This window comes from Chelon labrosus (assembly GCF_963514085.1).
Source record: "Chelon labrosus genome assembly, chromosome: 21".
NCBI lineage: Eukaryota > Metazoa > Chordata > Actinopteri > Mugiliformes > Mugilidae > Chelon > Chelon labrosus.
In genome coordinates, this window is record NC_140354.1 from 16,793,823 (window position 1) to 16,821,711 (window position 27,889).

At 44.0% G+C, this 27,889-nt stretch overlaps 2 protein-coding genes across 3 annotated transcripts in view; one reads left to right on the top strand and one right to left on the bottom strand.

Annotated features, from left to right (window-relative positions):
- The first annotated feature begins 5,031 nt into the window (after window positions 1-5,031).
- On the top strand, window positions 5,032-7,950 carry pex12 (peroxisomal biogenesis factor 12). Of its 2 annotated transcripts, XM_084571473.1 has the most exons (4): window positions 5,032-5,240; window positions 5,819-5,946; window positions 6,043-6,578; window positions 6,662-7,950. In XM_084571473.1, exons 2-4 carry the CDS (start codon window positions 5,824-5,826, stop codon window positions 7,068-7,070), a joined length of 1,068 nt encoding a protein of 355 aa, XP_084427599.1. In that variant the 5' UTR covers window positions 5,032-5,240; window positions 5,819-5,823; the 3' UTR covers window positions 7,071-7,950. The 2 variants fall into 2 exon arrangements, with proteins under 2 accessions (XP_084427599.1, XP_084427598.1); XM_084571472.1 differs by having other exon boundaries at window positions 5,819-6,578.
- A 3,106-nt stretch (window positions 7,951-11,056) lies between these two features.
- Window positions 11,057-27,889, bottom strand: part of hdac5 (histone deacetylase 5) — a 54,778-nt gene continuing 37,945 nt past the window's right edge. The window contains exons 16-29 of the mRNA XM_084571306.1: window positions 25,090-25,201; window positions 23,254-23,387; window positions 22,970-23,090; window positions 22,756-22,805; window positions 22,557-22,664; window positions 21,890-21,945; window positions 21,719-21,806; window positions 20,667-20,786; window positions 19,356-19,453; window positions 18,993-19,111; window positions 18,741-18,874; window positions 16,075-16,156; window positions 15,794-15,974; window positions 11,057-14,624 (exon numbers count right to left, since the gene is read on the bottom strand). Coding sequence (XP_084427432.1) covers window positions 14,585-14,624; window positions 15,794-15,974; window positions 16,075-16,156; window positions 18,741-18,874; window positions 18,993-19,111; window positions 19,356-19,453; window positions 20,667-20,786; window positions 21,719-21,806; window positions 21,890-21,945; window positions 22,557-22,664; window positions 22,756-22,805; window positions 22,970-23,090; window positions 23,254-23,387; window positions 25,090-25,201 — 1,443 coding nt within the window. The 3' untranslated portion in view covers window positions 11,057-14,584. The remainder of the gene's footprint in view (window positions 14,625-15,793; window positions 15,975-16,074; window positions 16,157-18,740; window positions 18,875-18,992; window positions 19,112-19,355; window positions 19,454-20,666; window positions 20,787-21,718; window positions 21,807-21,889; window positions 21,946-22,556; window positions 22,665-22,755; window positions 22,806-22,969; window positions 23,091-23,253; window positions 23,388-25,089; window positions 25,202-27,889) is intronic.

The following is a 27,889-nucleotide window of genomic DNA, read 5'->3' on the forward strand; positions in this document are numbered from 1 at the left end:
TGTGCCACAAGGCTCTATCCTTGGTTCACTTCTCTTTTTTTCACTATTTATTCCTACTCTGCACATGAGTATCTGTTTTTTTTGCAAATGACGAACTTGACAAGGTTGGATAGACTACCCCAGAGACGAGGAGAAATAATGATTCTGTTCATGGACTTTGGATGATCCAAACCTCGGCAGCACAATGTCAGCAAACCACCCTCAAACTAGTATATTATACCTTTTGGGGTTTTTAAATCGATCTCCACCTCAATGAGACCCAGTTCAATTGATTTTAAAGAGAACCTACTCACCTCTAGTCCAGGCAGCATGTCCAGGCTCCCCTGCTGCACCACAGTCAGTCTGTTGTTGTGCAGATAGAGTTGTCTGAGCCTGGAGAGGCCCCTGAACACACCGGGGCCAACAGACACCAGCTGGTTATAACTGAGGTCCAGCTTTTCCATGTTGTCCAGATACTCCAAGCTGACAGGAGTGAGAAAAAAACATACGAGATGCTGATACGGACGCTGAAATAGAGAGGCAAAACCACTGCAAAATGCTCCCATCTGCAGCACCATTCACTGGTTGTTAAAGGTTGTTTAGGTGTTGGTGCATTTGCTCACTTTAAAATGACAACTTTGTTTTACTTATTAATGTATCGTGTTTCTGTCGGTGAGACTCTCAACAGCTGTAGTACTTTTTCCAGATAATTTGTCCCAAAAACACACTGAGAATATTGTAAAACTGTAGTCAAATTCCTTTCATGTGTGTGCATAGTTGGCCAAATAAAGCTGATTCTGATATTCATCCCCTTTGAGCTCTGTTTTTGGTCTCCACCATTTGTTTTGAGCAGCTGTTGAGTCTGTTCCAAGATATGTCAAATAATCGAGGCAGTGATAGATATTTATGGTGCTAGCTATAACATGAATATGACAAATCAAGTGATTTGACACTTGATTAGCTATTCCCAAAATAAACTACGTAAAAAAAAGCACTATAGCTTGAAAAGATGTGCATTTGGGAGTTTTACTATTTTAGGCACTCAAGTTGATTGTATGATGGATCATTGACCTTAAAAAACAAAATCGAGTCAAGGAAGAGATCCTTGCGTGGTTGACATGAATATAATGGAAGAGAGATGGCCTTCCATTGGGCCAACAGAAAGACCTAGGTACCTGTATCCAGATATATAATGTAAGTTGTTGTGTTCTAGTCGCAGCTCTTTGAGAGCGGACAGGCTGGTGGAGAAGTCTACAGGGAGAGTTGTTAACTGGTTCCAACTGAGATCCAGCTTCTCCAGGAAGGACAAAGAGAAAAACGCCTGTGGACAAAGAGGAAAACCTGTTTCAGACTTCAACTGAAAGCTACTTTTCAAATGAGCAACTACTTTCCTATTTAAAATGGGATCCATTATGTTTGGTCTCAGTCTATTTGAAGCTCCACTACCTAAAAAGACCATTTTGTTCTGATGGACCAACTTCTGGAAAGCGTCTGCAGGCAGCAGTCAGCAGCAAGACGTGTGGCAATTATCTTATTTGTACAGTAATGTTGTATTAAACCATTTGGGCATTTACATGGCAGCCAACATATCAACAGTTTTTTATGTCACGCATTTACTTTGTACTTCATCTACCACTTTGAACACACATCTACTGTAACTCTATTGCAATGTCTTACAAGGAAATGTACATTTACAGACTTCTTTCAAATGTCTCTGGTGTCATTTTCAGAAGATGCATGTCAAAATATCCCTGCGTTAACAGTTTGTGCAGTCGTTTGTTCCCACCTGTGGTTGAATTTCTTCTATCTGACTGTTGGTCAGTATCAGCACCCGCAAGGACCACAGTCCAGTGAAGGATCGGGTGCCTATCGCGCTCAGATTGTTTCTTCCAAGCTCTAGCAGCCACGTGCCGTGAGGGAGGCCCCTGGGAACATGCTCGAACCCACGGTCGCGACAGTCCACCAGGTCGGCGTGCTCGTAGCAAACACAATGGTGCGGACACAACCGTGAACACTTGACAAATGGAAAAAGGGACTCGGGGTGAAAGATGGCAAGAAAGAGGAAGAGAAGGGTGGGGTAAAGGAGATTCATGTTTCCCTGGATGGTTCACGAAGAGAGGGAAGCTCAGTCACAGGGGAAGTTAAAAAGTGGAAGGTTTAATGAAGCTAGCTCAGTCCGGCTGTTCTCCTCATCAAGCCTTGAAATTTGTGTCGACGGAACTGTAAATAAACAGCAAGCACAGCACAGAAAGTTTACTTCACTCACATCAGTCAATCTTTCATCAGGTTTGGTGGGTGTAATACCACTTTTGTCCACAGAGGGCAGCAGAACAAACTAAAAGAACACAACTAATCCTAAATATTTCGCAATATTCACTTCATTTTGATCCATGGTTTCTATCAAGTCTCGGAGGAAACAGTTGGTACTTTAGCTGCAAAATGCTACAATGTCATTGTGATACTACTACTGTCAAAAGTGTGGCAGTTAGCATGCATTTTAGCTTAAACCCGCTTATTAACTGAAAGGAGCCACCTGCTGCAGTAAAAATACATGTACATCTAAGGCACAGTAACCTATAAATAACAACAACTCCAGATGTTTCCCTTTGTTTTAGAGCTAAAAAGAACACAATGAAGATGTTTAATGAACTATCCTTTTACAAAACATTTCATGAACAACCTCAAACATCGTGGCAAATTTCTGCCATCTGCTGTTTAGCGTGTCTTAGTATCGGGTTTTGTCTCTGATTAAAACAGTGCAGCCCCTAGTTGACAAATTAGGAACAGCAGTTACTTTTATTGAAAAATTGCAGTGAATTCACAACGCAGACCAGATTGGACCCTCTGGCGGTCGGACTTTGGCCCGTGGGCTGTATGTTTGACACCCCTGATCTAACGGGTAGCTGTAGAATTTGATAATAATTATACCTTGTTAGGTTTATGGCCACTAGAAGCACAGTGGAGAAGTGTTTTTAGAAGTACATCTCTCTGTTGTTTCAAGCATTTTAATACTTCTGTTTTATTTGAGAGGTAACATATTAATCTGGGAACCCATTGGCTAATGTCAGTCTTGTGGTACAGGCAGTGGATAATATCCAAGACTTCTCTATCTACCTGTCATTGTTTACCTTCCAACTATAGCAACTTGAGACATGCAAATGGATTTGGAGTTGAGAGACGCCACTCAGTTGAGATCGATCACTACTATTTGGGGCACAAACAGAAACCAGTAAGCTTCTGACACCAGAACCCTGTTCTTAGATTTCATTATTTAAGATTACAGTGTATATATATATAAACACAACTTTGTTCCATTGTAATTAAAATTTAATGGGAAGCTTTAAGTATGGGACGGTGCCCAACAGTGCATCATCCAGGGCAACCGCATCATGGGCAATTGACAACAAAATGGCATACAGAATTAAATCAAACCATTATTTTTCACGAAAAAGCTAAATTTAACCACCTCTCAGCCATCCAACAACTGGATGCACTCCAATATGATACAGATTTAAAGCTATTTAACTTTTGATCTTGGTGGTTATAGAAATAACCCTAGCTCTTTAAGTGAGACTGTATTCTTTATAGTTTAATATTGCCAACAACTTATATTATATAGACAAATATACACCAATAATGTATTTCTCCTCCACTAGGATGGCCCAGAAAGCTTACATGACTTTTGCAAATGGCAGCTTTACAGCAATAGTTGTCAAATATTCATCATTACGTAACTTTCTCCAAGTTCCCCATCTGTTGTGCCCTCCGTTTTCCCATCCAACTGTAAATATATAATCACGATCATTAAGAGCAGAGCAGCTGAAAGGATTAAAGTCAGCAAGACGGTCTGATTATACTGTGGTTTGTCGGAGGATAACATAGTATAAAAGCAGTATTTTTATTTATTTTTTCAGGATGTGGGGTTTACAGGAGGAGATGACTACCTGCTAATACCAATACATACTTCTCCATAATGTGTAATGAAAAACATGACAGATAATACAGTTTCCTGAATTATATAATGATTGCAAAAAAACAAACAAACAAAAAAAAACACATCCAGTTAAATAAAAATCATTTACTGAATGCTTGACTCACCTTTTCTGCAGATGAAGTATCCACACCTGTCCATGCTGCATCCTAAACTTCTGCATGTCCTCTTACTTCGCTGGAGGTCAGCGAGACAATGAAAGGTAGGCAGATGATAGACAGAGGGAGAACCAAAGACAAACTGAGGATGCTGATGGAGGCTTTCAGTGCAGTCAGCTGCGTTTGTAATCCTCTAATCCTCTCCAATCACCAAAAGCTTCCTCTCATCCACTCTGCTCTGCAGCTCGTCTCATGTTTTTTATTGTGTTTCTGTTTCCTTCATTTCCTGTAAATACGAATCGAAAGCCGTGGCACCCCTCCAACCGTCTGTTTCACAGATTCTAATATAATATAAAGACTGTTAACATTGTGTAAATAGTTTGTGTGAGTGTATTTTTCATTTTTATTAATTTTATCTTAACCATGTAGCATCTCATGTGCAAGGGGCCACACAAAGAGAGTTCAAGAGATGTTTATTTCCATCGGTTGATACAGCACATAAGTACGTGGCACGTGGAGTCCCGCAGGGTTCAGTTGTTGGGCCTCTATCATTCAATTCAATTCAATTCAATTCAAAGCACACTTCAAAGTGACAATGTTGAATAGTGAATGTTTTGATGGACTAACAGCCTATTCGTCAATCAATATTGGTCATTTTGAGCCATGGGACCCTCTAGTCCTCCAGAGAGATTGGGTAATTGTAACAAATTTAATGAATTAATTTTGTTTATGTTTGCTTATTTTAGTTATTATATTATTAAACATGAATTGTCATAGTTTTATTATTATCTTGTTTCTTTAAATACATTTTTACAAATTATACTCCAAGCGAGTTTATATTATTATTATTATTATTATTATATATTTTTTTACTACCAGTCTATTTTCCCAGCTCGAAGAAGCTCGACAATACCGGAAATACGTACCCTCTGCGTCATGACGTCGCTTGGTTGAGAACGTCCGTTGAGTGCGGAAGTGGCGTTTGTTGTGGACTATGCACTTTGCTACTTCGACAACAGAGCACACATGGCAAATAAACCGACTCCCCGTGCTCGCTGTCGCGTCCAGCTCGGCGGCAGGTCCTCTTAAATCACCGGGTGATGTTTGCTGACGGACACTGACGCGTCGGAGCGACTCTGTCCTGCTAGCTTAGAGCTAACTAGCAGAGGAAGGTATGCAGTGGAAGTTGGAGCTCGTGCTTCAATAAAGCAATTCATGAATACACGTTTCTCAAAATATGGCTTTTTAGACAAGTTGCTGTTGGTTAAACTGGTTAGCTATTGCAGCGATAATTAGCTAAACTTTGTGGTAAACCCAGTGTGGTTCACGTATTAGTGGAAAAGTTTGAGATTTATTTTATGTTACGATATATCTGTGGGGTCAAATTGTTCACGAAATGATTTGAATTCCTCGAAAGCACGGGTGATTTGTAATACTGGCCATTTTAAACGCAAAACAATCTCTTTACTTGACCCATATAACTTTCTGTGATATTCACGGAGTCTTTCCAACTGAGCTTCTCATTGGTCTGCTGACCAGCCAATCAGGTGGCTCCTACTCTCAGACAAGTAGACCTCGACTTCCTGTGTTACTGTTGCTAGGTTAGACAAACAACAGGGGGTCCATGTCACTTGGAAAAACTTTAAAAACCAGCAGACTCGTAATTGCTAGTCTTCAAAAACGCGACGAAGACTTCTTTGTTGGTGCGGACGATGTTCAGTTAAAGGTATTGGTGTTTGTGTTCGTGCAGCAGCCATGGCGGAGGCCGGAGCTCACATCACCTCCACGGCTGGCAACGAGCAGCCGTCCATCTTCGAAGTGTTGGCTCAGGAGTCTCTGATGGAGGCGGTCCGACCGGCGCTGAGGCACGCTGTCAAGGTGAGAACTGCTCATTCAGCAAGAAACATTTACTATTCTGTGAATCTTTGCTACAGAATAAAATATTCAGGTCTAATAACACCAAGACCCTCTCAGGTTCTGGCGGAGTCCAACCCGTCCCGTTTTGGCTTCCTGTGGAGAAGCTTTGACGAGCTCTACCTGCTGCTGGACGTCCTCCTCCAGAACCACTTCCTGTCTCACTGCAGCGCCTCCTTCTCCGAGAACTTCTACGGCCTGAAAAGAGTCTCGGGCGGGCGGGGGCTCCCCGTTCGCCTGGGCCTGAGCAGGAAGTCCCACTGGCGCTCCCTCCTCCTCCTGTGCCTGGCGCCGTACCTGCGGGCCAAGCTGGAGGCGACGCTGGCGCGGCAGAGGGACGAGGAGGACTTCTCCATCCGGCTGGCGCAGACCAGGGGCCAGAGGCTGTACCGGGCGGCCGTGGCGGCGTACCCGTACGTCAACTCGGCCTGGCAGGCGTGGATCTTCCTGCAGCAGCTGCTCTTTGTGTTCGGAGCCACCAAGACCCACAGTCCTCTGCTGTGGCTGGCACGGGTCAAGCTGGCGCGACTTAACACTCGAGATATCAGAGACATGGAGCAGAAAACCAGCAACACTAGCAGCCCACCTGGTGGAAGGTGCGCCTGGCAACCTGCACACACGTCTGTCTGCTGTTAGAAAAAAATACATCACCCATAATGCATTATTCCTGTGTTTGCAGCCTGGCGCAGAGAGCGTGGTGGCTGATGGGACAAGCAGCGAGGGGCGCGGTCGTCTCCCTCTCCACCTCCCTCACCCTGGGCGTCTTCTTCCTCCAGTTCCTGGAGTGGTGGCACTCGTCGGACAACCAGAGCACGGTGAAAAGCCTCACCTCCCCGCCCGCCCCTCCACCCCCTCTCCACCTGCAGCGGGACGTGAGCGAGGAAACCCCGCCGGGCGGCAGCAGCAGCAGCAGGGACTGCCCGCTGTGCCGGAGGCCGCGCGCAAACGCCACGGTGCTGTCCACCTCGGGCTTCGTCTTCTGCTACCGCTGCGTCTACACGTATGTGAAAGCCAACCGCCGCTGCCCGGTCACGGGATACCCCACCGAACTGCAGCACCTCATCAAGATCTACGCACCGGAGAGCTAGGTCACATGACCTGACGAGGCGTTCAGGTTCACTTCGAGCGTCTTTGGACTTTCCAGCTACTTTTAGAAAACCTGGTTTTCTTCTGCAGCTTGGTGTTGACAGCTCTGCCATGTTGATATGTTGTACATATGTTTTTTTTTGACTGAGAACAAACAAGAATTTTGCTTTTGTATGCAACCGACTCTTCAATGCTCCCACAGTTCTTGTGAAATAATGCAATAATACGAGCCGTTATAAGACGCTGAATTGTTTTTCAGCACATCACATTCATTTTTATACATTCCATAATTTCTCTGTGATAATGCCAGTAATTCATTGCAGTAAAAATCTGAACATATCAGCGTCCTGAGATGTGCTCATTGCTTTGAGTTATTGGACGCAAACACCTATGATTTCTCAAAAAGAAACGGTAAAGGAATAGTTTGACATTTTGGGAAATATTTGTGCTTTTAATACTTGATGCCACAGTCAGGTGTTGGCTAGCTTAGCATTAAAGCTTAGAAATAGGGGGGCAACAAAAAGCCTGGTTCTGGTGGAGCCAAGCTAACTCTTTCCTCCAGTTTCCAGTCTTTGAACTAAGCTAAGCTAAGCTAAGCTAACTGTGTGCTGGAAGTAGCTTCACACTGTGAACTCTGACTGTTTACACGGACAGTTGAAATCATTCTGACTAGGAATTCAAATTTTGCATGGACACTAAATAAAATGATCATATAAGATCTATACAGATCGGCCACAACATTATGACCACCTACAGGAGAAGTAAATAACACTGACCATCTTGTGACAATACAATGTTCAGCTGGGAAACTTTTGGACCTGGCATTCATTCATGTGGATGTTACTTAGACATGTAGCACCCACCTAGACCAGACCAGGCACCCCCACCCCATAGCAATGACACAGTCACAAACACAAAAATGCTTTAGGAACAACTCAAATAAACATGAAGAACAGCACAAGGTGTTGACCTGGCCTCTGAATTCACTAGATCCCAAACTGATCAAGTATTTGTGGGATGATCCACAGAGGCCCCTCCTCTCAAATGCCCCCCCACTAACAACATTCAGTTCCCAGACACCACAGGACACCCTCAGAAGTCCCATGTCCATTCTCTGATGAGTCACAACTGTTCTGGAGGCACAAGGGAGACCTAAAGAATATCAGGAAGGTGGTCATAATGTTGTGGCTGATTGGTGTATTTGACATGCACACAGTGGGTCTCCATCTGTCTCTAATTTCCTGAAGATAATTCAACACACTGAACTATTCCCTTACAGTATGGTCACATGAGTGCTGCGACAGCAACAGTCAGTGAATTGCTTTATTGAGTTGCCAGACAAATTTAACAACAGGCCCACTTTAAAAAAAAAAACAAAGAAACAGATAATCAGGATCAACGTCACAACATTACAGTGAGAGTAATAAAAAAAAAAAAAGAAGAAGAAGAAAGGGCTTCATTAAAATGTCCACAAACCCTTGAAATTAAACCGGAGTCAACTTCCCTTTTTTAAGCTCCTGCGACACAATTCACCGACAAGGAAATCAGGACGAGGAGGGGGAGGAAAAACGAAACAAAACAAACAAAAGAAAACAAAAAAGGGCTTAAACTTCGAGAAAAAAAAAAAAAAAAAAAGAAAAGGGGGGACAAGTATCATCATCAATAATAGTCACAGTAATAGATTGCTCGAATAGCGTGTATTGCACATGTGTACACATATATGCGCTCTATGTACATGTGAGTCGGCGAGAACTAGACACATGTTGTATCGTCGCGACGGGAAAAAGGATCTGGAGAAAGAAGGAGACGACGTCGACGACGGCACGGACAGAGGAGAGTCAGGAATGTGCTTGTGATCAGTTCCAACAAAAATGGCGCCCCCCCCCTCCCCTCCCCTCCCCCAACCCCCCCACAAAAAAAAAAAAAAAAAAATTAAAATGTTTCGGTCACGAGCCGGTAATGAAAGGAAAGGTAATATAGAGAGAAAGAGAGAGACAAGGTGACAGTCACACCGATACTGAACCTCTCCCGTCCCGTCCCACCCTAAGAGTTCAAAATACACCCCCCACACGGCGTCATAGAAGGACACTACATTTACACCACAGTATCAAACATATCAAGAAATATACAGTATTAACTCATGTAGCAAAATAGTCTTGAGTGTGTGTGTGTGTGTGTGTGTGTGTGCTGTGCCTCGGTGTCTGTGTAACAATAAAGCTGTGTGGTTTCAGGTAGTGGGGAGGCGCCTCGCCGCGACGGCGCAAAACCCTCCACGTCGGAGCCGTTAAAACCATCTCTAGGTGACCCCTTCGTTCCTTTAGGACGGTGCTTTAAAACATCCGAGATTCAGTCAAGTATCTGCAATCTGTGCTTATGTGTCCTCCCACCCACTCCCTTCACCCACCCACCCTTTTGAGACCAACTTAAAGGTCCCTTGAGTAGGATGGGGGGGGGGTAAAGGCCGTTTGGTTTGTCCAATCTGAAAAGTGTTCCTTTTTAAACTAAGCAGCCAAACAGCAAAATGAAAACGTGACTATTCCTTTTCTGCTCGTAGATCCCTTTAAGTCCGACACGGCGGTTCCTTAAAGGACGGTTCTCTTTGCCGCAGTTTCAATTTTTGTAGTTTTGGCCGTCTTTTTCCCGCCAGCTTGTAAAATTATTCCCTCCGTGTTTATTTTGTTTTCCAGTGGGCTTCACTTTCGGGGGTGACCTTTCCTCAGAGGCATTCTTGGTGCTGTATTAGAAAAGTGTGACGAAACACGAGGAAAGCCAAAACCACTCGATCCATGTGAGTTTTCTCTGAATTGAAATAATCTGAAATATTTCCGTTAAAACGCAAACAAAACGTCACCTTTCCAACTTTCGTCTTTGCTGTTTCAAACCTTTAAAGTGAGGACACCAATGGAAATCTTGAATTTTTTCGTTCGTCTCTATAATCCTTCCTCCAAACCTGAATATCAAATTGAATTTTTTGAGAATGTAACATTGAAGGACTTCGTGCAAACAGATTTTTCATTTTTCTCTTTTTTTTGTGAATGCGATGCGCTTCCGTAACGGCCTTCCCAAATCTCCCGTAACCAATTTTCTTACTTCTCGTAAGGAATGATGGCCAAAACTACAAAACAAGATTTTATAAACTAGAAGTAACCCTTAAAGCTACCGCAAGGAAAGTTTATCTCCCCCTTCTGGCAGTATAAGTAATTACACCGTTGACACGATATTTCTTCAGCCCCTTTTCTTCTTTCAGCAAGGAAAAACCACACCATTGGCAATCTTCGTTTGATTTCGCCATTTATCGCTTCGGTTCTTCGAGTGTAATCCTTTTCTTTAATTATTTTTTAATCTGTGGCATCAGAAATGTCTCTTCTTTGAAGCCTTGCAAGAAAAACTCATGGAACCGTGGTTACATTAGTAACTTTTTTACAAGAGTTTCTAATGTGGTTGCTCCCTCTCTACAGTTCTGGGAAACCAAAAAAAAAAAAAAAAAAAAAAGAGAAAAAAAAAAGCAGTGGGAATGTCACCAGAGAAAGCAGTTTTTGAATCACCTGCCATTGATCGGCTTAATCAGTGTCGTGTGAACTCGTTTGAGAAAGGATTGAATGTAGCTCGGCAGCTAAAACGTCATGTACGTGTGAATGTGTCTATTGTTTAAAGCCGCAGTTCCGCTAGTGGCCAACAGATACCGCCCTAGTGACTCGGATAATGATAAAGCTCCTCCAAACACTGAATCCATGACCTGTTGGTGGTCATTCATTAAAAAAAAATAATAATAAAATTATTAAGGCATTTTCATTGAGTTATAAATAGCTATAAGTGACAGCTCTGGTGCTTACTCATCTCAACACAGATACTTATTTCGTTCCTTTGTGCTTGCATGAACTCCAGTCGAGCTCAGCTGTCGACACCCACCCAGTCACCCATACGTCCAACCGCCTCCCACCCCACCCCGCCCAAAAGTAAAATGGACAAAAATGGCCATAGTGTTTACATTAGTACAAAAAGACTACACTGAACCACCTGGAAACAAAGGTCAATAAATCAATCAATCAATCAACCAGTCACCCCTTTGATACCGTCTACCCATCCACATACGTATAAACTCTGGTTGCAATGTTACCACGGCAACGGCGAAGCAGGACTCCGCTCCAGCGACCGCAGTTGCTATTACTGTGATATTGCTTTGAGCCGATGAGACCCGAAATGTAGTAGCGTAGTAGGGGTCCCCGGGAAATGGAGTCAAGCGAGGATCGAGGGTTTTACTGTAACTTCCTGACGTCGCCGGATAGTGTTTACTGAGTTTGTCGATAAGACGTGGAAAAAAAAAATAGGGTGGTCCAGTTTCTGAAGCTTTGCGTCCAATGAGCGTGGCGTGATTGTCGGTTTGTGGAGCCGTGATTTAAGGTGAACAAAAGCGAAAGCCGCGCGTTAAAAAAGTGGTTTGCAGGTTTGAGCTTTGGTTCCCAACAGTTCGTCCTTTTTTAAAGCTTATAAGAATGGTAGTATTTGTCCTTTCAAAGCCTCAAAAGCTATGGTTCACCTTGTTTGATACGTCAGCTGTAGTTTGGTTGAAATGTACTTGGGTGCAACACGTGACGCTCTAAACTTGAGCGATTTACAGAAGTTGTCCCAGCTGTCAGATCGGGACTAGCGTTGATTTGTCCTTTTGGTCAATTATGAGTAATGCTGACTTGCGAGAAAAGCACTCGCCCAGTCCTATCATCGCCTTCTATAACTGGTGGTCCATTAGCACTGATCCAGGAACAGCATAACAAACATTAACAGTCACTGAGAGGATCTGCAATTAGTTTTGAGTGTTCCCTGAATTACACAGTTTAATTAAGAGAAACGTCAGAGTTTTATTGTACAGTCCGGGACCGCAAATGGCGTTAATCATCGTTAGCAGCACTTGCAATATTAATCATGTCACACTGCTGATCCCTTTCCTCTATTTTAAGCTACGACAGTCCCTGTTTAGCAGCGTAACAACATTATACCAGACGCACAGGCCGGTAAGATCAGAGGTAGCCAGGAGGCACCGTGGTAGATACAGATAGCTAAGTGGTGGCTGTACAGCAGCAGCAGCAGCAACCACTTACCGTCTGAAAGCACCTTTACTCATCTCATAGTGTTATTTCTGGCTGCGAGAGGCAGCTATTTTCAGCTAAAAAGCTCTAAAAAGCCACTCCACGCTTCCGGCCCAGCACCGAACTGCAGACAGACAAAGCTGGCGACAACCTGATGACGGGAGTGGAGCCTATGGAGCGACGGATATTTCTGTCAAGGGGTGGTGGAGACCAAAATAGAGCAAACAGGGGAGTGAGTGCAACGGAAACTCACATGAATAATAATGTTGCTCTCTATCTGCTGGCTGTATAAAAACAGATGGGGCTTGATTGCACATTACCCCGTATTGACTTTAGAAGGCAATAACACGCAAGTGATCTGTTCACGGCTTGAGTCTGCTGCCCCCAAGTGGCAATGATGAGAAAACAAGAGACAACAGACATCTTCCTGATGTTAACAACACAAAACATACTTTTCTCAACTACAGATGTCTGCCTGTTGTGTAACACTTTTGCTGTATGTCATTTTCTGAGCCACTCAGTGTCCGTCGTGCATAGTTTGCTCTTCCTGGATCAGGGCTAATGAGACAAAGATAATTCGGCTGGTGATTCAAGTACCATGATATGTAACACGACGGCCGCGGCTAACGAAAGTCAAAAAAAAAAACCCACGAAGGTAGCAAGCCGCCTCCCTGCTGGACTGCAAAAACGCATCATCACTGGACCAGCCTATTAGCAATGACTTCTGACCTCCTTTGCGTAGTTGCTGCTGTTCGCCTGAGGAGGGCAGCGCTGGTCCTGCCAGAGAAAGTGGAGCTCGCCAAGTTTCCCTCCAACAAAAACAACAACAACGACAACAACAACCGTCCTTTAACATCTGTAAACAAACAAACTCAACAGGGTGCGGTCCGACGTCATCAGACCGTGTGCTTACTTCCTGTCAAACCTTTAAAACATCAAATCTCCAAATAGAATATATTCATAAATCCAATCTGACTGGATGAAACACTGTTTACATTATATATATATATTTATAATTTATATAGAATATTATTTTTTGCTTTTTTTTATACAAAAAGAGAAAGCATTTTGTGTGTTTTATATATATATAGATATATATATATATATGTATGTATGTACAGATATAGAAAAGTGACCACACAGAGTCTGCTGTGACGTAACCGTGGGCAACAGGACAGGAGACAGCATTTATACACCGAACTAGAAATATTACAATTAAAAAAAAAACATCAATAATAATAATAATTGTGGTGGTTGTCATGGTGTTTCCTACTTTAGAAAGGGGGCGCGGGGCTGGGCTCAGGTCACATGACTCTGAATCGGAACAAGTGAAAGAGAGAGAGACAGTTTCAATGAATACTGCTGAAGGTGACCTGATCCTGATATTATTTTAACGTCACTATTAATATTCAATGCATACTTTTTTATTCTATGGATTTTTTTTTTAATGATGGCTTTTGCGGCTTTTCTTGCGTCAGACAAAGTTGGGACAATCCGCCATGGATATTGCCAGATTTGAAAGACAACACAGTTCCTACCAGTTACAGTCTGTATGATTTCTGTAAATTCTCTCCCTCCGTCCCTCTCAAGGTTGCTAAATAGTGAGATTAGAACAAACTAAGGCATCCAGATGAAGAAACGAAAGACCCAAAGATGAACTGACTGACTGGAACAACAACAGCAGCGTGTTTTGTTTTTTTTGTGTGTGTTCGTGAATGTGTGCATTAGTGTTTCTTCAGTCCTGGTTGGCTGGTTTGTTTTTTTCTGAGGTGCTGCGGCGGTGGTTTGTGGTTTCTGATTGGACGGTTTGTTTTTGATAGACAGAAAAAAAGGCACCTAGTTCCTCCTCCTCCTCTGCTCATTTTTTAAAACGGATTGTTCCTCCTCTGCCGGGCGACCTCGCGTTCGCTCGGCCCGCCAGTCTCTCTCCGCGACGCACAAGAGGACAAGTCGTCCACTTGGTCTCCGACGTTTAGTTTCGAGTTCAGGGTTTGTTTTTTTTCCCCCCTCGGTGGAAACAGAGGAGCAGGCGTGAAAATAAAAAGAAATCATTGGAGGGTGGAAGAGAGAAGTTCAGTGGTGCTGTGTACAGGTGGTGAATTACAGTACACGAGGGCACAAGATGTGTATCCTTGCCGACGATCCCCTCCTCTGGTTTCCGTGGAGATGCTAACAAGTCGTCTGCTCCTCCCTGGGCTGGTGAACCAGTAGAAAAGAGATGCGTCCACGCTTTTCACAGGGCCCCGCCGCCTCCTGCCTCCATTGTGTTCTCCTCTGCCAATCGGGAGTCCTCCACAGCGGCACAATTCCACTCTGTGTGTGCGTACCTACGCACACTTTGCGGAGGAAGAGGCAAAGGAAGAGGAAGAGGAGGTGCTAGAAGGAGGTGAATGTGGAGTTTTTTTTTGCGTGCTTCTCGGTTTTAGCTCCTCCTACAAGACAGGCTCTTCTTCCATTGGCTCCTCTGTGGACCTGCAGAAGTCGCAGAAGAGCAACAATTATCAAAACATGTGCAGCAAAGTTAAATTGTAAGCACAGATTTAGTCAAATTCAGCAAATAACTCCTCAACTTTACAGTAACATAAAATGTACAATTGGTGTGCCGCAAGGATACCTGTTAGGGCAACACAAGTTTTAATAAAACGGCACACGATGTTTGCACACAAGGGCTTCCCTGATATCCCTGGCAGTCTATTCATAGTCACTTTTAGTAGTTATGAAGCTCTAGCAACTACTTTTTTTATTTAAATGTGTCTATACACCGATCAGGCATAACATTATGACCACCTTCCTAATATTGTGTAGGTCTCCCTTGCGCCTCCGTACCAGTTGTGATTCATCAGAGAATGGACATGTTCCTTCAGAGGGTGTCCTGTGTTATTAATGGGGGCCTTTGAGTCCTATGGGTTGAAGGGAGGGGCCTCTGTGGATGTCATAGATACTTGATCAGTTTGGGATCTAGTGAATTTGGAGGCCAGGTCAACACCTTGTACAGTTCTTCATGTTTTTTTGACATGTCATTGCTATAGTGTGGGGGTGCCTGGTCTGGTCTAGGTGGGTGCTACATGTCTAAGTAATATCCACACATATGAATGCCAGGTCTAAAAGTTTCCCAGCAGAACACTGTATTGTCACAAGATGGTCAATGTGATTTACTTCTCCTGTCAGTGGTTTTATTGTTGATCTGTTCTTGGCAAATGGCAAAACCCATTAAATTCTTAACTTACAAATTCATTACAATACAATATTATAGTTATGGTTGAGTGCTGAAAGCGTGTTAGTTGCTAATGATTTAAGCTACTGTAATATTTAATGTTTAATAACTGTTATCAATAAATCATCTGATGACTGTGTAAGGCAGCAACACACTGTGCTGAAAGTGCTGCTGCAGGCTTATCACACTCCCAAATTAAACATAGATATCAAGTTAGTATCAGGTTGCACAATATGTTACTGTGCCAGCTACTGTGTGCGCTTGCCTCTGATTCTCTCTAATTAGATTTTTGACGGAACAACAGTGACAAACAACCCTGCTCATAGTGGAAAAACCCATTAATATCAGTGCTTTAAATGATCCTTTTGTACTGACTCCCATCGGTGGATCCTCTAATAATGGTATGAGGCTACGCTACACTGCTGACCTGTTGGTTTCTGTGTTTTCTGGAACGGAGCCCGGCTGCTCGACGTCGACACTCAGGGACGCCATGGCGCTGACGGTGTCTGCCTCGTCCTTCTCCGATTGGCCCTGAGCACCAAGGGGACTGTCCAATAGACAGTAACCGCAGGTCTGAGACAAACTCTGGAGACAAGGCCAGTGTTTACCTGGACAGGACAGAAAGAGGCGCAGAAATTAATGACGAAGGGGACAACATGCCATAAAGTACCACCCCACCATTGTGTTGTATTTACTGCTTGTTCTTACTCTGGATCTCTATTACTCTCTCCAGTGAGGCGCAGGCTTTGGGGCAAGGCTTCTCCTCAGGCCACTGAAACATAGAGTCACACTGAGACAGACAGGAGAAGATGTGTTAATAAATAAATAAATAAATGTCCGCACTTTATGTTTAACACATTAGGATAAGTCTAAAATCACAATGGTCATCACTGATTGAGGGCTAGATTACCACTGACTGAAAACAAACTGAAAACAGTCAATGTCTTTCTTGTTTGTTAAGTAAAGAGATGTGATGCCGTTTTTCTGTGTTTGAAGTCTGAATTTAAAATGACCACTTTGTGCATTTTCAATAAAAAAACGCGTCAGCATGTTGATGCACGCAAAGTCGTCTCGTCGAGTTAAGTTTACTGCATTTACTCAACAATCAATGGTGTCTTTAGTCTTCTTTATTTTTCTTTTTAGACATTTTAGAGGCGGAGACGAAGACATAAATCACAGGTCATTATTTCCACAAAAGCTGCTATCATGTTACTAGACCAGAACAGTGATGTTCATGGTTCTGAAACAGCAGTGGGACAGATATGGAATGAATTTACTATCATAATGCAAGAGCATTTTAAATTGATTCGAGGGCAGGATTTATCGATTTCATTCTCAGATTTTGTGATATTATCTCTCAAAACTCTGCTCTCGCTCTCAAATTTGCTCTGCGCTCTCAAATTTGCTCTGCGCGTGCTCAAACTGTGTCCACGCACTCGGTTACGATGCTGCTCGCGCAGATTTCCTGCGCTCAATCTCCAGCTATCTCTCTTGCTCTCACGGAACATGTGCGCTCACGAAACTCTGCTCTGCTCGCGGATCTTTGGTGTATCAACGCTGTCAACCAATAGAAGGCCGGCTGGTAGTGACCAATCAGATGATCCCTGTTTGTATACGGTGCGTTGGCTGTTTTTCAAAGAGCGTCGCATACGGGCGGGCACTCTTTCAACAGGTTTCATTCACTCCCTACCCCCGGGGCAGTAATAAATGTGATTTCTTTTATTTGTTGGACCACTGTTCGAATAAAATATCATTCAGCACATACAAGAGCGTCCGAGCTTCTCATTAAAATGGCTATATTGTATAATAATAGTGTTCGATGCTAGCCTGGGTGTTCCCATACTGCTTTGCGCGCAATTTCATTCTCACTGCAAAAGCAGTCTGGAAACCATCGCCCTTATTTTCGCCTGAGATAGGGAACCAATCACAGATCGTCGCATAGACGATGACGACGTCTATGCGCGACACCGAAGCTTGTAGTGTGTTAATCCAACATGGCAGCGGACCTAACGTTACCGTTCGATGCAGCCTTAGACAGTGTTTTAAGTAGCTTAGAACGCAAGTTTATTTTAAAAAAGAGCAACGTTTGGCGTTGAAAGACTTCACTGCCAAGAAGGATGTGTTTGCTCTGCTACCAACAGGCTTTGGCTATGAATCGCGCGCAAGGCAGCATGGGAATTACCAGGCGCATTTGATAGACATTCGTAGCGCCCAATAAACGGCTCTAGGCATTTGTAAAACCACGCCTCAAATACGAGAAAATAAACACGTAGTTTCCAGACCAGCATCTCATTGAGATGTGCAGTCGCGTCAGCCAGGCTAGTTCGATGCGGCTATTATTATACAATGTAGCCATTTTAATGAGAAGCTCGGACGCTCTTGTATGTGCTGAATGATATTTTATTCGAACAGTGGTCCAACAAATAAAAGAAATCACATTTATTACTGCCCCGGGGGTAGGGAGTGAATGAAACCTGTTGAAAGAGTGCCCGCCCGTATGCGACGCTCTTTGAAAAACAGCCAACGCACCGTATACAAACAGGGATCATCTGATTGGTCACTACCAGCCGGCCTTCTATTGGTTGACAGCGTTGATACACCAAAGATCCGCGAGCAGAGCAGAGTTTCGTGAGCGCACATGTTCCGTGAGAGCAAGAGAGATAGCTGGAGATTGAGCGCAGGAAATCTGCGCGAGCAGCATCGTAACCGAGTGCGTGGACACAGTTTGAGCACGCGCAGAGCAAATTTGAGAGCGCAGAGCAAATTTGAGAGCGAGAGCAGAGTTTTGAGAGATAATATCACAAAATCTGAGAATGAAATCGATAATTCCTGCCCTCGAATCAATTTAAAATGCTCTTGCATTATGATAGTAAATTCATTCCATAACAGACAGCAGCTCGACTGTTCCCCAAATGACTGCATGAGCATTTGATACCAGGTCTGAAAAGGGTCATAACATCAAAAAAAAAAGGGAGGCAAACAGCTAGTCTGGCTCAGTTTAAACCAAAAACACTTGATTTAACACAGCGGTTGTTCGCATTCTTATCCATATTCATAACCACAAGGGGGCGCCAAATCAGCCCCAAAGTCATTGTACAGAAGGACAACAGAACTACTGCTGTTTTCAAGACAATAGGTGGAAATATCATAAATATTTTTTATATAACAACAAATAAAATCATTTATGCACTTCAGTTTTCCATACTGAGCAACAAGAACAGTTTTTAACATAAACTTCACCGTCATAACGCCTACTACAGTTATTTTTCCACATTACTCATAGGGACGGTTGGACAACACCTCCAGGTTGAGAAAGGTTAAGTCGTATATATTAATAATGAATTTTTTCTGAAAATCTGACTCTCGTCTCTCACCGGTTCTCCCAGGAGCGCCGAGACGCAGGCCTCCGACGCGTCACAGATAGCGGTGAGGTCATGACCGCCCTCCAGCGCCATGACAACCCGCCCACCCGCCAGACCCATCAGGAGCTGCGTTAGCTGACCGAAGCCTGCCGACACACATCCGTCACAGTTAAGAAACGCTGCTTTTGAAAAAAAAAAACGGCTCGGCGATCATTGTCGCTGAGTCACAGAGACCCGAGTCGCCTCCGTCTGCGCTACACTCACATTTGGCAGAGACATTGTAGCCTCCCAGAGGAGATTGGTGGCCCTCAACTGCGTCAAAGCCTGCGGACACCAGCACCACATCAGGACTGAACTGCTGGGCGATGGGCATGACCACACTCCTACACACACACAACGGACATTTTAAGATATATTATTTGCTCAAGTCCTGTTTTTCTTTACTGTATTTGGACACATTTCACCACTGGTTGTAGCTTTTGTTAAATGCATTTATTTTTACTGAAACGTCTTTACTGATCTATTTTATTATTATTTATTTTAATTTATCTTTCCCGCTGACTTTGTATGCATTCACAACCCCCAAAATAGTTATATATTCAAAACCCGAATCTTAACACTGCTTACCTGAAGGCAGTGAGGTACTCCACATCACCCATAGGGGGCTCCACTCCTCCAGTCCACGCTATGTTCACATTAAAACCCACACCTGCACCTGATCCCACCTGTAGAGAGAGAAAGAAATTTAATATATACTGTCTGAGTTGGCAACTTGCACATGAAAATAACAATTTTGTTTAATATCTGCCATTTAAAAACACCAATAAAGAAGTTTTCATTACGCAGCAATGCTTGCTAGCTAATGTTAGCTTAGCGGCTGCCGCAGTAGCTTCATATAGGCAAACAAGGAGACAAGTTTTGCCGCTGCGGATTGTGGTGTCTACATTTGTTTGATAGAAAAACGCTGCAAATGAAATATGTTCACAATAGTAACAACACCAGAGGATGGTTAGCATTAGAATCTTACATATAAAAACATTTCTGGTTTGTGGTGACATTTTAGCAAGTTGTCGCTACTTTAATGGACTGATTGATAGAGGCTGGCTTTTTTAAAGGTTCGGTTAAAGATCCCATATTTTTTAGATTCTTTGAAAGCAGGATTGTCTGGACTTTTGGGAGAGGCGCATGTGAAATTATTATAATGACCCCACATTGGCTTTTAGAAACCATTGGAATTATTCCAATAGCGCAAACCGTGACGTAATTACGGTAATCCATAGTACACTTGTGCTAGCTATGACCCCGGGTAAAGTACAAAAAAATGTCAACATATACCTTTACACCTTTTTTTTTTTTATCATTGTCATTCATATTAAACAAGCCTCTCTTCTGTTCTCGGGTATTGCATAGCCAGGCCGATAGTCTTACAAACAGAAATGTACAATTGTGATCGGAAAAGCATTGTTAGAAAAAAAGTATGACATATTTTTCATATTTCCTATCAAAACAGTATTTTTTTTTAATCAAAACTTCATTGAGAAACCTGCACAGTTTTGAGCTTGATTTAGCCACTGGTCTTCATATTAGGTCTTTATGTTTTATTTGAGACAAGAGAAAGGATGTTTAATGATATATTAGCTTCTGACATCCAACAAATTTGCACTTTTCTGTCTTGTTTCTTGATAATTAAGTAAAAACCACCGACAAAAACAGTTGGATCATGCTTCCAGGTGGGCTGTGATGACTCGTTTAAAGGCAGTAATGGGCAATGTGCCGTTCTCTATTTAGTAACACCTACAGTAAACCTGCTTTATAATAGAAAAAAAAACCTTTTCCGACAAAATGAGACCTTCAAGGTAGGGGTAAAGCGTCGAGGGAGGGCATTACATAAACAAGTGTCCTAACGACTGCATGAAAAACCAACGCGTGTGCGAGTACCTCCTCGGGAGCGCCGCTGCCGGGGAAGAAGTTGCCGTCGTCGTAGCGGTGGAGGGAGATGTAGAGGACGTTGGGGTCGCTGTAGAAAGCCTGCTGGGTGCCGTTGCCGTGGTGAATGTCCTGCGGCGACAGGTCACATTGGCGTCAGAGAGAAGGTCAGAGGGATGTTACGGTACAGACACAAGGAACAAACACTGAGTTTGGTCAACATCTCACCCAGATTACGAAACCCACTCTTACTCTACCTCTGAGACCATATGTTTAATTGGCAGTCAGCAAAACAGTTTTAAAGAAAGAAATATCGACGTGTCCTTTTAAATCCAAGAGGTCCAACCAGACCAGCACATATGTTAAACTGGACCTAATGGCTTTGTGCCAACGAGCCTCCAGATGTTTTCTGTTTCTGCAAGTGTACAAACATGTTGCGTGCGATTAAAGGTGCTTGGTCTTAGGATGCTGTGTGATCAATGTTCATCAATAAATCGCAATCCATGTGTAATATTTAACACATGGTGCACAGTTGTGGCTAAGAGTGGTGCTCTTTAAGAGGCATCTATCCTTTAATTTCCTCTCTCTTACCGCTCATGCGTTTGTGTGCTACTACTGTATAGCATGTTCATAGCTGCACGTCCCTCTCTCCTCTCTCCGCCTCCATCTTCTTGTGAGTGTCTCCAGCCTGGAGCTGTGTGTTTCTGACCCATGGAGCTCTGTACTACTCATCTGTGGTCCTGCTCTCATTATCCTGCCCGGTTTAATGTCCCGCAGTTATCCACTCCTACTTGAAATGCATGATTCTCCAACCTTCCTATGATACCATTTATATTCAATCATTATAGCAGCTAAATCACCTGTGACAGAACAACTACTGTCACTAACAGTTTATGCCCCTATGCTCTGGTTTCTATTCATTCTATTGTTGCTGCCGTGACCCGACTTCGGATAAGGGAACGAAAAACGATGGGTGCATGAAGGGTAGGGCAGTGACGTACGTAAATAAATGTAATGTCCACTGTAGTGAAGAAAAAACAACGTGTGTGTGTGTGTTAACTCACCCAGTCCACTATGAGGATCTTTCCCACTCCTAGTTTCTGCTGCAGCAACTTGGCAGTGATGGCCACTGAATTGAAGAAACAAAACCCCCTGTCCACACAAACACACAAGTTAAAAGCATTATCCAGATGTTGTGAAAGAGTGAAATGTGGCTCTGTAATAGAGATACTGACATTGCAGTGGACTCCTCAGCGTGGTGACCCGGTGGACGAACGACAGCAAAGCCATTCTAGTTCAAACACAGGCACAGAGTGAGAGGGGGGCAGGATGGACGGTATATTTAGTTATACAACTTAGGTTCAGGAACAAGTCCACGCCTCAAACATTCCATTATTTACGTCTACCAATAAAGGCACGGCCATTACCTCGATCACTTCATCCCATCCCCTTGACACATTTCATCCCACCCCCCTCATCCCATCCCCTTGACACATTTCATCCCACCACCCTCATCCCATCCCCTGGATCCCTTCATCCCATCCCCTTGACACATTTCATCCCACCACCCTCATCCCATCCCCTAGACACATTTCATCCCCCCCAGCCCTTATCCCATCCCCTAGACACATCTCATCCCATCCACCCCTCATCCCATTCCCTCGACACATCCCATCCCCTCGATCCCTTCATCCCATCCCCTGGATCTCTTCATCCCATCCCCTGGATCTCTTCATCCCATCCCCTAGACACATCTCATCCCATCCCCTAGACACATCTCATCCCACCTACCCCTCATCCCAACCCCTCGGCCCCTCTGATCCAATCCCCTACCTTTCCCTCCCCGTATATGGTCGTACCTACTGAGGTGTTTATTTTAAGGGTGCGCTTCTAAGCGTTTACCTTCAGCTCCCCCGCGGCTACTCTAAAGGCCAGCTCGATGACCGAACCCACCGCCATGCGTACGGCTGCCGACGAGTGCATCTCGTTCCACACAGTGTCACTGTCCACCTGAACACAAGGTGGATAACAAAGAGCTCACACCGAGGCTAAAAACCTCTGATATACAGTATAGATAGCAGAAAAATAAAGAGGGCCTCACCCCTATTCCTCCACAGGGAAGAACAGCATACATTTTCTGGCTGATTGGACCTGAAAAGAAAATCAGAGAAAGGGTTACAGTAAAAGACTTGAACACTGTGATGCACTGTGAAGCCGTACTAAAAAATCAAGACATGACATCAAATCAACTAAAAAAGTAAATGTTTAAATGTCTGTAAACTCTATTCCAGTGTGAGTGTGGACAGATAGGTTACCGAGCAGCTTCTTGTGGTCCAGTTTGTGCCGATTGAGCGGACTGGTTCCATAAAGCAGCGTGTGGAACTCCGAATGAACGGACTGGATCTCATCCAGAGACGCTTTACGCCCACGGATCCTCTGCTCACACACACAAAAGGAAAGTGAGAGGCTTTTAAATGAGAGAATAATATTATAATACTACAGATATTTGGTCTTTTTTTTCAAATTATTTTTAGGATAAAACTAGTGAAAGTGTTTCTACTGCGGATGCTTGTGACAGTCTGTAGGCGTGTTCGTGTACCTCGCAGCGGCCCAGCAGGCCCGTCTCCTGCAGTCTGGACCAGATGCTCTGAACTCTGCCAGCATGCTCCGGGTGGATGTGAGCGTTGCCACACACACACTGATGCTTCAACATCAGACTGTCATACACAAGACCTGGAGACACGCAAGGGGGGGAAATAAACTGACATGAATACCATATACAGCACTCGACCCTACAAAGAGATTTTCAAGCAGCTTTAAAAGCCCTATTTGCACGGGACTAGTTTCATCTGGGGACCTCCGGTACTTTGTAATAACAGCGGAGGTCGTCTGTGATCTTGATCCCGTGCGAATCCGTCTAAATGGGTGACCCATTCACCAGAACGGGGCTAAAGACACCAGTGGCAGGTATAGTACCACATAATAACCACAAGATGTCAGTAAGTACATGGGATATAAATGCAAGGTATCCAGAAGATTTAATGTGGCACAGCACTAGTCGAGGAGTTCTTCAAAACTGAAGAAATCAAAACCTATGAATGTGTTGTAGTTTTCCACTGAAAAAAATATTAATTAATATTAAGGTTTTACTTCACTTTCAGAAGCTAGACAATAAGCTAGACTTTCACATATAAAGGAACAGCTCCAGTCCTAAACAAACATAATTAAGCCCATTAAGCGACACGATGAAAACAAATCTGGCGTTTACGGCTACGTTTCAGCTCTGGTGCACTGTGAGCGGTGTGATTTTACCAGTAATAACTTGTCTGTTTGAGCCTACAGCAGCTACGGTGGAGTCGGTGGCGGTTTTACAAGTTACCGATGTAACCCGGGGTTCTGTGAGTCAGAATCAAGATCCTGGGGAGAAACAAAGCGCTCAAAGGAAAGGATTACTGTCTAAACAAGAAGGTGATTGACGGCCAAGGACGAGGATTACTATATGTGCGGCGTCTTCCTCATTGGAGAGCGCTCAAAAGATGAGAAGGGGCCACGGACTACGGGCGTACAATACACGTACGCGTCAACTCACTCTCAAATGCCAGAAAGGCGGGAAGGAAAGTCGAAAGTTCAGCACTGTAGCTTAAAATATATTAAAATATTGACCTATTGCTTGAGATGATAAAACTGAACCGGTTTCAAATATGAAAATCTTTGTTTTGGTGCAGAGACCACAAACTAAAGGCATTAAATAACAATTTGGTGATTTAGTATGTGACTAAACTATCAGTTCTAACTGACACAACACGGTTCATCCGCCATATATCTTGCTGTAACAGTTTAAGCACTCAAACACGGCTTTATTAACAATAAATTTAATATATCCCGAATTATTTTGAATGAACCAGTAAAGGCAGAACTCCAATTTCAGCTTTAGAACTGCATACATGCATTTCTCTCTTTTTGTCAACACTTACATTTATGGGATTTCTGTCAATTTTACAGACAGAAATACTTATTTGCACCGCAACTTCTTAGATCGAGGCGTCGCTTTGTAAAGAACACATGCACTGCCGCACCCCTACCTCTTAGCAATGGAAAATTATGCTACCCCCTCACCATTTTCATCAAAAAACCCAGTAAAGGAAACTTCCAGAAACTTAAAAATCCGAGAGCTGAATGTGACTGATATTATACAACTATAGAAAACAGCCGTAACGACAGACGAGACACTTTTAAATAAATTATGGTGTTCCATTCAGTTTCGCTCAGTTTCGTCCTGAAGCGTCAGCCAAAGAGTGTCAGCTCCCCGTTGCTAGGCAACAAGCACGGAGGCTTACAGTAGGAGGCGGGCTGGCGCCGTCACACTCTCGTCAAATCAAAAAAAATCAAAAAATAAATAAAAAATTAGCCAACACACACACAAACAAAAACTGACCGGTAGTGAAGAGGTGTTTGATGGGATTGACAGTGGCCGCAGGGGAGGACTGCGCTCTTCCCAGGGGTCTGTGGGGCAACGAGGACTGGAACACACCCAGCTGCTGCAAGGCCTGACGGGATGGGGGGAGAGAGAGAGCGAGAGCGAGAGAGAGAGGAGAGAAAGTTATGATTCATTGCAGAAGGATGAATCAGAGATTAGTTCATTCACTGCAGTGATGGAGGAGGGACAAGCGCGCTCAGCACCGAAACCCCTTCTGCCTCCCTCGCCGTTACCGCACACGCTGAAATTACTATGATTCAAAAAGCCATTCACAAAAATAAAGAATGAAGTGAAACCAACTGATTGATAAAAAAAAAATAATAAATGTGTGCAACCTACGGCTTTTGTTTTCATGACACCGTCCTGAAATTCAACAGATCGCCGGCCCCATCCCATCAATGTGTGTGCGTGTGTGTGTGTGTGTGTGTTTTCAAGGTTTGTGCGAGCACTGCAGTCGCACGCACACACATATTCTGTAGCGTCTATATATAGGGAGTGTTGCTGTGCTCCCTGCTGCGAACTGGGTGACTCATCATGCGTGGGTGGACACTAAAACACACTTGAAGATATGCAGACGTACAGGACACACACACACACACACAGCGGTGAGTCCAGCGGTTGAGTCATCGCTTTGTGACGTCACAGCGGCGTCAGCAATTGTGTGTTTGTCTCGGTGACGGCTCAGGTCCGACTGGACGCGGTGCAGCTGGGTTTATTCGAAGTGGGCGGTTCGTCTTTGCTTTGTCACGTCGCAGAACATCTAGACGGAGCCGTGAAGGACAAGTCCCGCAAAAAAGGATCCGTCCATAGCCCTGATCCGATTCAGCATCGGCGAGGACACAGACATAGCTGCATGTTCACATCTCGTCTTTTTTTTTCTGTTAAAAATGTCAACTCTCTCTCACTCTCCTGATGACTCACCCTCTGCTTTTGTATAAAATGTTGTTACTAAAATGATCCATTCAACCCTCCCGCCCCGTCCAACGAAAGGCTGATGCTTCGCCCTCGAAACAAAAACGCCCTAAGTGCCGCCCACAGCGGACACGAACCGGAAGGCTGCGCGGGAGCCGTGACGAGAAGCGGTGACCGGGGAAAGCTCGGAACACGCGAGCGCCCCAACTCGTGGTCAATGCCGTCACGTTAAGAAGACCGACAGAGACGGGCGCTGCCGAGGCACGGGCGTCACACGTACGCCGTTCGTTCACAAGACAGGCATCAAAACACATAAACGAGAGGCGACACTTAAAAGGGGCGTTCCGGTATTTTTGCTGTCAAAGTCCTTACTTTTGTGCACATCTTGGCAAAGAAGATGCCTTTATCCGTGAAATCGAATAAACGTCGGAAAGCGGACAATATTCGCCTTAACGTGCACTTTTGCTTCTTCCACGCTACCGTACGTCCCGGAAACTCGTCGCAGGACCTAATGTTTACCTCACGTGGTGCAAATAATCAGAAGGAAAAATTACTTCCAGCTCTATTAGTGGAATATTGGTGTGTAAACACATCAGCCACAACATTATGACAGGAGAAATGAATACCATTGACCATCTTGTGACAATACAATGTTCTGCTGGGAAACTTTTGGACCTGGCATTCATTCCTGTGGATGTTACTTAGACATGTAGCACCCACCTAGACCAGACCAGGCACCCCCACCCCATAGCAATGACACTCCTTGATGGCAGCAGCCATCCCCAGCAGGATGCAGCCACAGGAACAACTCAAAAAAACATGAAGAACAGCACAAGATGTTCACCTGGCCTCCAAATTCACTAGATCTCAAACTGATCAAGTATCTGTGGGATGATCCACAGAGGCCCCTCCCCTCAACCCACCAGACTGCAGCGTGGATGCATGTCTTTTGCTGGACCTTGTCTTGCTGAAAAAACGTTCTGGCGGTTCAAATATTCGCTTTGTTAGGAAACACCAATGCTAAATAGAGTAAATGGGTTTTATGTGGAGTAGATGTAAACTGTAGGGATGCACTGAAAATTTTTGGCCCGAAAACCGAAAATGCACTTTTGGGCAACAAAAGTGTTGGGAAACAACACAGCCGAAACAGGATGTCGTGGTGATGCAAGCAACAACCGCAGCAATTTTTGGCCGAAAATGGCCCAAAAGTGCATTTTCGGTTTTTGGCCGAAATTTTTCGGTGCAGCCCTAGTAAACTGTAAACTCCAGAGCTCTCTACTCAGTCTTTGAGAAAAGCAAAACTCTTTGTTAGGGCTATCAAAGAGTGTCTGTAATGGATTTGTCAGATTTTGGTAAATTAATTGCATATACGCTTTACTCAGAGCAGATAAGTCACGGTAAGTAATGAGTTCACCATACAATAATTAAAGTAAAAAGGAATACTTAAGAGCGATGCACGCAACAGAATTTCAGAAGTTCCACGTGTGAAAATAGTTGCGCGACGGTGAACAAAACACCTGAAGCCTTCTCAGGTTTGGAGATAACTAAGAGGCCAGCCATTAGCAGGGATGAGTCAGATCAGCTAACGCGCAGCAAACCGCTGCAACACAGCAAACGCTGGGAGACGGGGAACAGCAGCAGCAGGGGCTTGGGCGATGATGCATTGGCGTGATTCATCCCTCTGTGGGATGATGCCGCGTAACAAACATGTTTAAGACTCACTGGACCGTTAGGCTTTTTCCACGTACACCCCACATCCCTATCAGATGAGCTCAACCGCCCCTTAATCAACCCCACCCACCAGGTTCCAAATGTGTTCGTTGGGTTTCGCAGTAACGCTAAAATA